This window comes from Ahaetulla prasina, chromosome 5 (genome assembly GCF_028640845.1).
Source record: "Ahaetulla prasina isolate Xishuangbanna chromosome 5, ASM2864084v1, whole genome shotgun sequence".
Classification (NCBI taxonomy): domain Eukaryota; kingdom Metazoa; phylum Chordata; class Lepidosauria; order Squamata; family Colubridae; genus Ahaetulla; species Ahaetulla prasina.
In genome coordinates this window covers 19,804,026-19,818,241 of record NC_080543.1, presented here as the reverse complement: position 1 = coordinate 19,818,241, position 14,216 = coordinate 19,804,026, and the positions used below count along the sequence as shown (strand labels likewise).

Genomic DNA, 14,216 nt, shown 5'->3' with positions numbered 1-14,216 from the left:
TATAAAGGAAGGTGATTAATCTACTGAAGTGCTTCCTTGCACCCAACAAAGTCAACCAGGCACCAAGTTATGGACAACTTCCTGCAATTTTAGGAATCTATGCGGAATAAAAGCAAACCATAACTATACATTGTCTATCTCTGCTAGCTTAAGTTATCACTTGGCTAAATATACTGGCATGTAAACTATTGCAGCAAGAAAGGTGACAGATATAATGGAAATAATGAAAACAAATAGCTGACCAATCTTAACCATTCCTTGCTTTCCATGACAATATTCTTAGCAACCTTCTCTGAACGAATCCTCATTTTTGCAATAATTACATTCATAGATCTATTTTTCCATCCACAAAGTTTTTTTCATTTTGTAATTCCATCAAGCATCCTCTTCATTCCGTCAAGCATCTTTTTCCTGTATACTTCTATACGTTTGTGACACTCTGTAAATTATTGTCTTTTAATATAGTCTAAGTGGCTTTTAGATCTTTCTCCTTTATAAACCATGTTAAACCATGTCTTTGAAACAAAGGATATCTATTATCTTTTATTCTTACCCAATAATTATTATTCTCCATCATCCTTGAGTCTCCAAATAGCCCAATAACTGTCTATACTGTTTTATGTTGCTTTCTCATATCCAGTCATTCATTCATTCATTCATTCCCTAACTCGTTCATTCATTCATTCATTTACTTATTTATTTAACAAGATTGGTATGATACTTACTCAAGCAACTCTAGCTTACAATATACAAATTTTTTTAAAAAATCATTAAAGCAATTCAGAATTTTCTGCAAATTATTATTGTCCAATTATGGACTTATGGTCCAATTTTCCCAACAGAAAAGGATATCTTCATCACTTTCACACTAAACTCTGCTCTGCCCAAAATAACAATGAGAGCTATATGATCCCAGAGAGCATACTATCCTAAAATGAAAAGCTGCTACTGAAAATGTAATTCTCCAAGTGCGAACCTGCCAATCTCTTGCAAGGCTTTCACCCAGAGCAATGTCTCCAATCCCCACCCTCTGCAGATAATGCAAAGGGACACAATGATGAAAGGCATTGAAGTTGACTAAGACAAGAAGTAAAATGCTACCACTTCTCCAAGTCCTGCTATAACGACAATGTCGTTTCCATCCCAAGCCCAACTTTGAAAGACTAGACAGGAAAATCCATCTCATCCAGGATCCTTCTCAATCACCTTAATAAGATATACTGATTTGGAGAGTGGCTGGTATATCCAGACAGAGGTCAAGAAATGTGTCTTTTGAGGGAGCACACTACTTACTATTCAACTGAAACAAACCATCCCCTCAGCCAAGGACATATTCACCCCTACTTATGCCACAATAATTTCTCTGGCCTCACATCATTCAAGAGAGTCAAATATCTTAATTCTCAATTGGCTGGAGCTCATCCATCAGAGATATTTGTCAATTTTTTCAGGAATCACTCTTGAAAAAGTCCAAGATGTTTTTGCAAGATACTTTGGTCATCTTATGAGATTCTGTTCATCTAGCTCATAATGAATAAGTCTATTTTTTGTCACCTAGCAGAGTATTTTTCTCTCTCCTGAATCACATTCACTCAGAAAGTTTCAAACTCACTTCTGATTCTTTCATTCACGATTCACCATCAGTATAACATGCAACTATAGTCAAGTGAAAATGGATTCCTACCTACAGAATCCCATTTTCATACATACGCACCACAACCAATTCATACTTTCTAAGATGCATTTTAATCTTTTCATTCGTACTTAAGCCTATAAATAAAACTATATTTATGGTGGCATTTCTCTCAGGGACCACACAAGCCAGCCAAAAGTTGAACAGAAGATGGTTCCTTCAAGAACCCAGATGACAAACCATCTAGGCTTTTAAATATAAATCAGTTAAGCACGTTACTTCAGCACGACTTTTTCAGACAGTGTAATTTTCTACATCTTGGATGAATAGATTCAGCAAAAGAGGAAAATTCAATCAAATGCTGTTCCAAAAACTGCCAGCACCAACGTTTTTCCCCCCTCCCCATCTTTCATACTTGTACTTACTTCAGAAAATATCTCTGGCCAGAAGGTGTCTTTGCCATCTCCCAACCTGGTGGTAGGGGTACATCATCAGGAATTTCAAAAGATGATTGACGGAGATGCTGAGAGGGTGTACCTCCAGGAACCACGGCAGATGGAGTAAGTGCACCTGGAGAAACTGTTCCCAACAAAGCTGGAGAAGAGTGAGCACGGACATGTTGAGGAGTTAGGGCTCCTGCCGTTCCTGCATCCGTGCTGGCCTGTTAGAATAGAATAGAATTTTATTGGCCAAGTGTGATCGGACACACAAGGAATTTGTCTTGGTGCATATGCTCTCAGTGTACATAAAAGATACCTTCATCTTACAACACTTAATGATAGTCATAGGCTACAAATAAGCAATCAGGAAACAATCAATATCAGTATAAACCGTAAGGATACAAGCAACAAAGTTAGTCATAAGTGGAAGGAGATGGGTGATGGGAAGATTAATAGTAGTGCAGATTTAGTAAATAGTTTGACAGTGTTGAGGGAATTCTGCAGTTCTAATTATCCTCTGAAGTCTGTGTCTGCCTTGTTGGGTTGCAGAACCAAACCAGACAGTTACAGAGGTGCAGATGACAGACTCAATAATTCCTCTGTAGAACTGGATCAGCAGCTCCTTGGGCAGTTTGAGCTTTCTGAGTTGGCGCAGAAAGAACATTCGTTGTTGTCCTTTTTTGATGACATTTTGATGTTAGACAGATATTTAAACAGTTCTTTAATCTATAGATACCCAATACATTAACAGCATGCTAAAGAATTACTCGTCTCTAATTTGAAATATTTTGCAACATGACATACTTTAAAGACCAATGAATGTCTAGACTTATACTTTAATGACCAATGAATACTCATCCCAGCACTGCACACTAATCTTGAAATATGTGCAAGACAAAGTAACAAATAGACAGAATGGAAATAATAATTGTATAATAATTGTATAATGCTTTATAAAAACACTACCATTGAGTTATATAGAATTTTTATTTATTTTGGGTTGATCAATGATATCTACAGTTGCTTCTTATGGAACATGGGAGGACGCTTTGCATAGACTAGAAAAATTGATTCTGAAAATTTATAGTGTATATTTTGAGGGTGTAAATTCCTTCCAACCATTAAGGAACGGTTTCATTCATTTTACAGACAAGCCAAATTATTCCCCAGACTTGTGGATAAAAACTCTTAATGTTTCTTTATTTCTGCATTCTGTCAGGCACAAGAAGGGAACAGAAATAAAATCTGGTTGCTCTTAATAAAGGATCATGCAGCTTTAGATTTTGGGGTTTTCCCCATGGACCCACATAGTTATAACTGCTTTTTAGAATGCTGAAGTACTCATTTTTTTTCTCAGAATACCTGAGTCAATCTCCTTTTTTCTTTCCTTTTCCACTGCTTTTCCCTTCTTTGTCCCACATCTTTATCAAGGACTTCAGAGACAGCTGTGAAAGCTATTTAAACAGTATTACAGAATAGGACAAACGAGGTCCACATTGCAAACAGTAATACATGTCTGGTTTTCCTAAAATGTATTCCAGATGACAAAAGATTTAAAGGGGGAGGGAAAAGAAAGCAAAGCACGATTTAAAGCAGGGCAGGGCGAATCGTTCTGTTCTTCAGACTTCCCTTCTTTTACTATGCATTTTGAATTAAAATGGACAAAAAGTTGACTTTTAAAAAAAATAAAATTATTTGGAAAATAATCCACACAACTTTTTCACATCACAATGGCTTTCCACAGTACGCTGTTAAAGAAAGAGACAGGAAGAGGAAAAGGAACAACAACAGAATATCATGGTGATTAATAAATATATTATGGCGTAGGCTTTTATCAACATATGATATCACAATCCAACAGAGGAGTATTATATTTTTTTGTCTAATGGATAGTACACCATTTTCTATGGGTTATGAAAACTTATGTCACAAAAAATGTGTTAAAGAAATTCTTTTAAGATTCTTCACAGAAGAATATCAGATACTCTCCTAAAAAAAATGCCTCTAAACCAGGGGTCACCAACCTTGGTCCCTTTAAGACTTGTGAACTTCAACTCCCAGAGTCCCTCAGCCAGCAAAGCTGGTTGAGGAACTCTGGGAGTTGAAGTCCACAAGTCTTAAAGGGACCAAGGTTGGAGACCCCTGTTCTAAATGAACAGCTTCAAGAAGAAATAAAAGAAATAGCTCTAAAAATATCTAATGAAGCACCTCCGCTCCTCTGCCACTTTTCAACAGATGTCCTGAAGACTGTTTAGGGAAACCTTTTTCACCTTTCCCCCCCCCCCCATCTGCACAAAAGGTCTTGGAAGGGAGCCTCACCTCCCTTAAATCTGGGAGTGGGGGGGATTAAGTCACAGCTGTGAACTATAACCAACAATCCCTTCCAGAAACAGAAGGAATCCTGCTGTTTGCAGACAACTCTTTGAATCAATGGAGAACTCAGCAAGCAGAAGAGATAGGGAAGCAATTTTCATCAATTACCCTTTTCTCTGTGCCACATTCCATACTGTTCTGGAAAGACTCCCAGTCCCCCTAAGCTGATTTTGGAGGGCTGCAGAGGAAATTGGTGAGAACAGAGTCAACTTTCTCCAGACAAGGGGTGTGGGGGGAGGCTTTCGCAGGACCAAGAACTCTTCAACCAAAGGGAAGCATGCAAATGCATTCAACCCATTAAATGAATATAAATATTATGTTCATATATATTAGCTCAATCGATACTAAGTCACATTTATAAACTGTACACTATTCTTACTGTCAGCAACAGGATTGCATTTTTTCTTAAAATAAAAAAAAACTCACGTAACTATTAGAATTAATAATGACCTAAGGAATTCTGGGGCTGAGTATAAAAGTTTAAAAAAAGATCCGACCGGGGTTTTTTGTAATATATTCATATTTGTTCCAAAGAAGAGTTACATAAAATTACTTTACTTTATCTCTCTTTTTTTCTTACAAAGATGCTAAAAAATTATCACATCATAAGCCTAGCTGAAGTTTCTGCCATCCATTTATGTTTTATTAGATTAAAACTCCCATCATCATTTGACAGCAATAATTGTCTTGAGAAAAGTATTACCTACACTCTAAAACACTGGAATAATACGTATTAGACAAATGTATTACAACATATTTGTTTTTATACTTAAGCACTAAGTTAAAGGAGAAAGATGAAACTACCTCTTAAACCGCATTAACAATATGGATAACTACGGAAAAAATGCATTGGAATTGTTAAGGATAACATCTGCTCACAGCAAGTCATTTTAAATCAAACAAGTAGAACACACGTTTACTAGCTTGTCTGTGTCAGTATTCATATCATGTTATTGCATAGACATATACCTCCACCATAGAAATAACTTGCTCTTGTATGATGAATTGAGGAAATCTTAAACGCTAAGCAACCATTCACCGCTACTAATACATTATTGTCTGACTTTACAGACAACAAATTGTCTCTCGGAATTATTCAAATTCATAAATACAGTACATCTGTTTATCCAAAGCATACTTGAAGAAACCTTTATAGAAATCTCTTCAAATGTGAATTCACCAACTGAACAGGAAAGGAGTTTTCAAAGATAATTTCAAAAACAAACAAGGGCTAAGGGGAATTGTGTTTGGATATAAGCCTAAAATTAATATACAGGTAATCCTCGACTTACAACTACAATTGACCCCAAAATTTCCATTGCTACCGTGCTTCTCCAAAAAGACAACCCACCTTGAAAAGAAGCCTATCATGTTTTTGAACACATGCGATCAAATTAAGCCCCACCCCCACAAAATTAGCCATAATTAAGATCCCGCCAACCATGGGGTGCAGGGGGTAGGTAGCACACAGGTAAAAAATAAGCTAGGGTGGGGCCAGAGGAGTGGAACTGCCCTACTTACCAGGCCTCGCACAACCCGACACCTGCCTCGCCTTCTTCTGCGGACACTTGCCGCCGCTCGCACTCATCGCCCTGGCCTCCGTTTCACCTTCAGATGCCTGCGGGAAGGCATCTGCAGTCGATAACAGAGCTTCGGATCTATCCGGAGCTGTATTATTGGCTGCAGAGGGTTTTCCGGAAGGCATCCTGTTATGGGTCAGCAGTGGGCTCCTGCTGGGCGGGGCTGTCGGTGCCACCGCTGCAAAGTGAGTCAATAATTAGAACCTTCCAAAAAGAAGGCCTAGCCATTTTTTTTCAGGAGTCAAAAGAAAACAAAACCCACCCTTCTTTTTGGAGAAACATGGTAGAAGGTCGCAAAAGGTGATCACATGACCCTGGGGCACTGCAACCATCATAAATACATGCCCATTGCCAAGCATCCAAATTTTGATCACATGACTATGGGATGCTGCAATGGTTGTTTTAAAAGTGTGAAAAATGGTCATAAGTCACTTTTTTCAATGCTGTTGTAACTTCAAACAGTCCCTAAACAAATGGTTGTAAGCCGAAGAGTACCCACACATCTGAAAGTCTTTACAATTGATATGTGTGCAGAGACTCCTGCTCTAATCAAACCAGACTTTTATTACTTCTATCAGATTTAATTAATCCAGAAACCACAGTCTGCACTTCAGCAGATAATCTTCAGCAGATAATCTTTAATGTGTAAATACTGTCAGTTACTCCCCACTAGATTACCTAGGTCCTAGGAAAAGGGTTCAACAATACAGCACCTATGGGCACTACTGCATTTATAAAACCACTAGATGGTGCTAAAGGACTTGACTTTTAAAATTGTAACATGGTTTATTTATTTTTTTGAGTTCTTATACAGGATTTGGCTCTGCCTTCATGAGGAGTGTTCAATTTTGAATACTGTGTTTAAATGAAATTGTGCAATAGTGCGCCTGCCTCTTGAAAATGTTGCCACCCCGTGCAACAGAATACTCTACACATGTACATTTCTGTAGGTTTTAAGGAGCATAACACAGAATTAAATTATCCATTCAATAATATATACAAAATTAATACCATTCAGGCAACAATTTTTATCTGTTTCACATGTTTTAAATTTAATTTAAAGCAATTTCTCACCCAAACCAAACAATTTGCTTCCCTTCCTATATTCTCAGCAAATTGAATGGCCCTCACATTTCAAATGTGAATTATTGGGGGAAAAGCAGAATACTTTTGTTGAAATATTTTTGCTTCTATATAAGGAATAACTTCTTTTTCATACTTGTCACAGCAGTTACTGAGAAACTCAGCCCACATGGAAAGCATGTGTCAGGCTTTTATTAGGCTAAAGTTCAAAGGTGATAAAGCAACAGTCTCCACTTACAATTCCATGACTTAAAAGTCTGGTTTTTTTCCATTTTGTAACTGACAAGTGAATTAACACTTAAGACAAAGGTGTTTTTTTTAAACTACGATTTGAGCATCTTAAGGCTGTAAGCCACCCAGTGTCACTTTGAAATGAGATGGGAGGCAAATAAATCTAACAACTAAACAAATAAAATATTTCCTTTTAAAATACTTGTGCTGTCAAAAGCCTCTTAAAAAGACATAACTAAGTCACAGAAATACTTGACAGAGTTACTGAAGAACACTCACTCCTTTTTGCTATATAAACAATAGCTAATAATTAAATTTTACAGAATATAACTTAAATATGCATTTTAAAATAAAAGAGAAATGGAATGCAAAAGCTTTTCAAATAAACTTAATTTTTTTTCAATTTTGTCTCAAGTATTAATTCATGACTTGACGACCACAGGAAAATAAAGAAAATCTACTTTCATATCAAGCATCTTAGTCTAGCATTTGCTTTTCTCATAATGGCATCCAAAAGAGGCAAAAGGGATGGTCTGAAGGAAGCCCTACATAAATAAATTTGGCATAGCCAGCCTTGCAGCTTGGGGGTCCAGCGGGGGGGGGGAGGGGAATTGGGGCTGCCTGAGTGTTGGACTAGCACGCACACATAGCATCAGGTTGGCATGCACATGCATGTACACACCGCTCAACGCATGCGCACCAGCCTGCCATTCTCATGAATTAAGCTGCGCGCACCTGTGCACTTGGCCCTCTGTTCATGTGGGCCAGTTACGAACAGGCTGGGGCCGAGTAGTGGATTGCAGCCCAGAGGTTGGGGACCCTTGGTCAGCCTAGAAAACAGGACACTGTGAGTTCTCCTCCCACCTTAGTCATGAAACCAGCTGGGTGACCTTGGGCCAGTCACACTCTCTTGGCCCAACTCAACCTCACAGGGTTGCTGTGGTGGAAAAAATAGGACAAAAGTGTGTTATATACGTTCAACATCTTGAGTTATTTGTAATAATAATAAAGGAGGGATATAAATAAATCACCTGGAGTTTGGGGGGGGGACCCTCTTGCCCACCCAACCTGCTGTGACTTCAACAGCTCAATCCGAGATGAATGATGTTGTCAAAGTTTTTGGGTCTTCTATATCATTCCAAATCTAACTTTATGGATTTAATAATGAAGACTGCCACTGCAGCAAATTTGAAGATTAGAATAGTATTTTTTTAAAAAAGATAAAGATATCCTCTATTCAGTTGTGTCTAACTCTAGGGCACAGGTCTCCAACCTTGGCAACTTTAAGACTTGTGGACTTCAACTCCCAGAATTGCTGGCTGAGGAATTCTGGGAGTTGAAGTCCACAAGTCTTAAAACGGCCAAGGTTGGAGACCCCTGCTCTAAGGGGTGATGCTTATCTTGTTTCTTAGCTGAGGGAGCCAGCCAATGTCTGAAGACTGTCATATGGCCAGCATGACATCATACAATAGTGCAGTGTGGGGGGGGAAACATGGAACACTGTTACCTTACCAACAAAGTGGTACCTATTTATCTACTCACATTTTCATGCTTTCAAATTAATAGGTGGTCAGGAGCTGGGGCAAGAATGGGAGCTCTCCCCATAGATGTCCTCTATTTCAGAGTAGTGTTCCAGATTTCACAAATTTGAAACAAGATGAATGTAGGTGAAGTTTGGTAAACACATCACTTAATTCAACATGAGGTTTAGTTCTTCTCCACCTCCCACCCTGTCATTAGCTTCCTTAAAGATAGAAAGAAAACAGGGATTATCACAAGCAGTTGAGAAAGATTGAAGGGCCAAAGTATACTCGGTCAGAATAGAATCTGCAAAGGGTGTAAAATATATTATGGTTACTATTGCAACCATTCCTATTAGCCCACACACAGAGAGAGTTAAGGAAAACAAACTATGAAAGAAAGGGCATGAATGAGTTAATTCAAGGTACTTTTCAGAAGAAAAAATAAAGTGAGAGCAAAAATAAACTGTTTTTATAACAAATAGGTAAATGAAGAAAACTGAAAGAACTCTCTCACAAACAAGATGTAAAGAACAGAGAAGGAAAGAAGTTGCTTTTCCTAAAGATGAGTTTTGAAAGAAATATAGATAACATGAATTGGATAAATCTGTATGTGGAATTAAGGCAAGATATGGTGAATCCTACCTTTAAGACATGAAAAAGGCACAACCCCTCACCATGCAACAATTATTCCTCCTAAGATAAAGAAAGAGCAGTATATCTTTTATCCTTTGATGAAGGAAATTTGGATAAGAAATGTAATCTCTAATGAGGGTTAGAATTTCATCACAACAAGAAAAGCTTTTTTTTTACTCATATTTCTGGGACTGGTTTCTTTCAGTTGAAATATTAGGACTGCCAACATGGCACCCTGCACTACTTATTTACAAGTACCACAGAGAAGATGCAAATAAAGGAAGAGTCTGCTTCCCAGAGAGATACATTCAAGAAAAGAATGAAATTTTCCACTTTCCATTCATGAATCCACTTGTTCCTGCACATCCTAATCAACTTCACAGACTAAAATCAGTTTAAGATGGAAACAACAGCCATCACTTCCACTACTTTAAAATATGCTGAATAATGATTTTAACATTTGATGACATAAAACAATTGTCCTCTCTGTGAAATTGGGAAACAAAAGAATACTCTGGGGTGCAAAGAAACAGAAAACAGAAAATGCTTTCTACACTTTTTTCCTTTTAAAGGGAAATCTTCAACTCAGTGCAATTAGTGTATAGGAAATCTATACAGATTTAAATTATAAAAATATATTATTATAAAATAATGTTATATATCAATATAATTTATTATTTTATAATTATAAAGATGCAGAATCAAACTGCATAGAGGCCATGCCCTCTGACTTGATAAGAGAGTTTTCTTCCAAGCAAAAACAGTTCTACCTCTTTTTGCATCCACTTATATTGGCATAAATTATAAAATAGAATTCTTTATTGGCCAAGTGTGATTGGACACACAAGGAATTTGTCTTTGGTGCATATACTCTCAGCGGATATAAAAAGACAAGATACACTCATCAAGAATCCTAAGGTACAACACTTAATGATAGTCATAGGCAGGGGTGAAATCCAGCAGGTTCTAACAGGTTCTGGAGAACCAGTAGTGGAAATTTTGAGTAGTTCAGAGAACCAGCAAATACCACTTCTGGCTGGCCCCAGAGTGGGGTGGGAATATGGATTTTGCAATATCCTTCCCCCAGGAGGGGAGGGAATGGAGATTTTGCAGTATCCTTCCCTTGGAGTGGGGTGGGAATGGAGATTTTGCAATATCCTTCCCCTGCCACGCTCACCAAGCCACACCCACAGAACCAGTAGGGGGGAAAAATTTGGATTTCACCCCTGGCCATAGGGTACAAATAAGCAATCAAATCATACTAGGAAACTATACATACATACATACATACATACATATATATATGCAATCACCAAGAAATCCAAACTTCATTTTGCTAAGCATTTAGCCATTTATGGCACATTAGCAATACCATCATATGCACATTTTACTCATATAATGCAAAAGGTACAAGAAGATATGGCTTGTGATGGCCCATTTCAGCCACAGGACTGCAAAGTAGGGAAGCAGAACCACATTAGTTTTTACTGAATGAGAATTAAGATCACAATGATTTCTGAGAGGACGTCAGCTCAGCAGCCAATTTGAATCTTATGTCTGAAGGAATAGAAAATTACAGTGGGCTTAGTACCCAGGTACTTAAAATTCCTCCTCCCTCACTAGCATCCAATTCGTATATTAAGACAGCTGGGAAGCCCTGCCTCAAGATCCTATTATGGATTAACTCAGAGCAGTTAAGAGAAGGGCTACAGTGATAACATTCCAATTCTGTTGAAGAGCTACATAAATCTAAGGCTACCCAATTTTTACACTCACAAAAAACCCTCCATACAGGCAGAGATGTATGCCACTCTGGTAATTTGCATATATAAATTATACTTTTGTTTTCAATAACATGCAAAACGTTTAAAAATGGGAAACAAACTAAAATAAGAAAGGAGAGAAATGGTTCCCTCCCACCAAAAATTTGTCAGAACTTGGATGAGGTAGTTCATCCATATTTGGACCTCCTTCTGGCATGACGTGCAGGATTCCTCTAACCATGTATTTTTTTGAGGGTTTCTCTGAATTCACATTTCTCTCTCTCTCTCTATTTATATTTAGATTGGGAGGGGAGTCCTAGCTATTTTTTTAAACCAAAGCCACTTTGCAAATATCAAATACACACTAGTCTGGGATGAGAAACCTGCTGCAGCCTTCAGGCTCATTTCACAAAATCCTTGACCTACTTTTAAAATCCATTTGCAAAAGACCAATTCAGACCCTCTGTATAAGTATCTCCTTGCAGCCTGCTGCTTGAAAAAAAACATAAGAGGACTTCAGACTGAAGGGGAAAAAACAGAAATTCAGGAAAATAATGAGTGGGGCCATTCATTTTTATCACTATACCCACTGACTGTTTTATATCCATCATCAGGTTCCCCCCAAAATTTAACTGTGAGATAAAATAGCCCTCCACAGAAAAAGCTGCCATCCCACTCTGGGATGATAGTAACCAGCATCATAATCAATGAATAAAATTAAAATCTGATGCCCTAATCCCAGATTTATCTCAGTAGTATTCCAGTAACTGCAAACATCTGAATAAAACGAACCTCCTAAAAGCTGTATTTAAGAATTTCCCCAGCCTTCCTCAACCTGTCCCTCTCGTGCTGTGATGGAATACAATTCCCACCAGGCATGGCCAGCAGGGCAAGAGTACACCAGTCAATACAATGAGCATGTTGGCTGGAGTGTTGTAACAATATTGCTCCAAGAGTCCTCCCATCCAGAGGAGCTGACTGGAAACGGCTGTTCCACTCATCTGTCATATTTGCTATGGAAATGTTCTTTTGCTGGTTTAGATTTAGATGCCACTTTTTTCTGTAGCAGCTAAAAACAGATTTAAATCCCACTTTTTTTCTCCTGCAGCTGAAAACAGATTTAGATCCCACTTTTTTTTCTCCTGCAGTTGAAAACAGATTTAGATTCTGCTTTTTTTCTCCTGCAGCTAAAAACAGATTTAAATCCCACCCACCCGCAGTTGAAAACAGATTTAGATCCCGCTTTTTTTCTCCAGCAGCTAAAAACTGATTTAGATCCCTCTTTTTTTCTCCTGCAGCTAAAAACAGATTTAGATCCCACTTTTTTTCTCCTGCAGCTAAAAACAGATTTAGATCCCGCTTTTTTTCTCCAGCAGCTAAAAACTGATTTAGATCCCGCTTTTTTTTTTCTCCTCCAGCAGCCGAAAAGGGCATCATCCTCCAACGCTCCTTTCCTCCCGTTTTCCAGCCTCAACCCTCCCTCCTCGGCCTCCCGGGCTAAAAAGAAGGTGCCCGCCCCCCCTTCTCCCCCGGGCTCCAAATCCCCTCCGACACCGCCGGCGGGTGAGAGACTCGGGACAGCCTCCAAAAGCCTGGCCTTTGCCCGATTCCCCATCTTCCTTCCCACCGCCAGGGCAAACTCCCGCGGCGCTTGGGGGGGGGGGCGAAGAGCTTTTGCTGGCCTGGCGACCTCCTCTTTTCTAAAGTCCCTTCGCCTCAGCTTTGGGCCTCTTCCTCAAGATGTCTCCGGACTACAATTCCCAGCCTGCACAATCTGGAGAAGGGTCGTGGGGAAAGGAGGGGGGGGGAGAGTGGGAAAGAAAGACAGACGCGCTCCGTCTCTCTCGCCTTTCCCCGGGAAAGTTTTCCAAAGCGGCGCAGCCACTATTGGCGGGCGGAGGAGGTGTGTGAGTGTGTATCTGTGTGTGTATGTATGTGTGTGAGAGAGAGAGAGAGTTCCAGGAGCCCCCCCACCTCCCTCCCGCTTCTCCCCCTCACCTGGCGGGAGTGGGCCTTGGGCTCCGGAGGCTTGAAGAAGGAGTCCGGCAGTTTGCGGAGCCGCATTGGGAGCGTGTGGGGCACGTTGGCGCCCTTGGGGTTCATGACGGCGTTGAAAAGGGCCTCCAAGTCCGTCTCCGAATCGCCCCGGACGTGGACGACTTGATGGCCGGCCGGAGGCGGCCCGGATACGACTCCCCCGCCGGGCTGAGGCGCTGGCGGCGAGGGTTGCCCCGTAGGCTGGGGCTGCGTCGCCGACGGCTGGGGCTGAGCCGCCGACGGTGCCTGCTGGGGCTGCCCGCCGACGTCCATGGCCGTCTCCCCTTCGCGATCTCTCGCTCTCTCGCTCGGCTTAAGCAACAGCGCCGGGCTGGCCGCCCCGCATGCCCAGGAGCCGGGGTCGTTCGCTCCCTCGCCTCGCCCCGCGCCCGTCTTCCGCGGGAGGGGGGCTCCGGGGGCCCGACAGGCGAGAGGGGGGCAGTCGGGGCCTCCCGCGCTCTCGGTCCGCCGGACGCGAAGCCAGGGGCATAAAATCCGTCGCTTCGCGCACCAACCCTTTCCAAACAAAAGTTCGGAAAGACGCCCGCCCGAGCCTGCTCCGCCCAGCGCGGGCCCGCCCGCTCCGACTCCCGACAAGCAGCTTTAATTCCACTCAATCGGGTTTAGGGAGCCGCCGCGGACGCCACAGCTTTTTTTTTCCGCGCCCGGCCGCGCTGAAATTGAACGGCGCCGAACTTTTGCCACGGAGGATTCCCGAGCTTCCTTTCCACGCCCGTCCAGCCTGTAGTGGTTTTTTTGTTTTTTCCTCTCCCACTTCCTTCTGTTCCTAACTGGTACGGCTGCTTCTTCGACGCTTCTAGATTAACTTGTTTTGTAAATTCCTGGAGCCGCCCGTGCAGGATTCACCGTCGCCGATGTGGACAGGAAACATGGGGTTTATAGTTCTGGTTCTCTCTTCC

At 40.7% G+C, this 14,216-nt stretch overlaps 1 protein-coding gene across 8 annotated transcripts in view; it reads right to left on the bottom strand.

The window, feature by feature from the left end:
• Positions 1-14,101, bottom strand: part of YAP1 (Yes1 associated transcriptional regulator) — an 87,221-nt gene extending 73,120 nt beyond the window's left edge. Inside the window, exons 1-2 of one of the 8 annotated variants that reach the window (XM_058184842.1) lie at positions 13,258-14,101; positions 2,059-2,294 (exon numbers count right to left, since the gene is read on the bottom strand). In XM_058184842.1, coding sequence (XP_058040825.1) covers positions 2,059-2,294; positions 13,258-13,569 — 548 coding nt within the window. In that variant the 5' untranslated portion in view covers positions 13,570-14,101. The remainder of the gene's footprint in view (positions 1-2,058; positions 2,295-13,257) is intronic. The other 7 variants (XM_058184843.1, XM_058184840.1, XM_058184841.1 and 4 more) reach the window with 7 other exon arrangements.
• Positions 14,102-14,216: the final 115 nt, after the last annotated feature.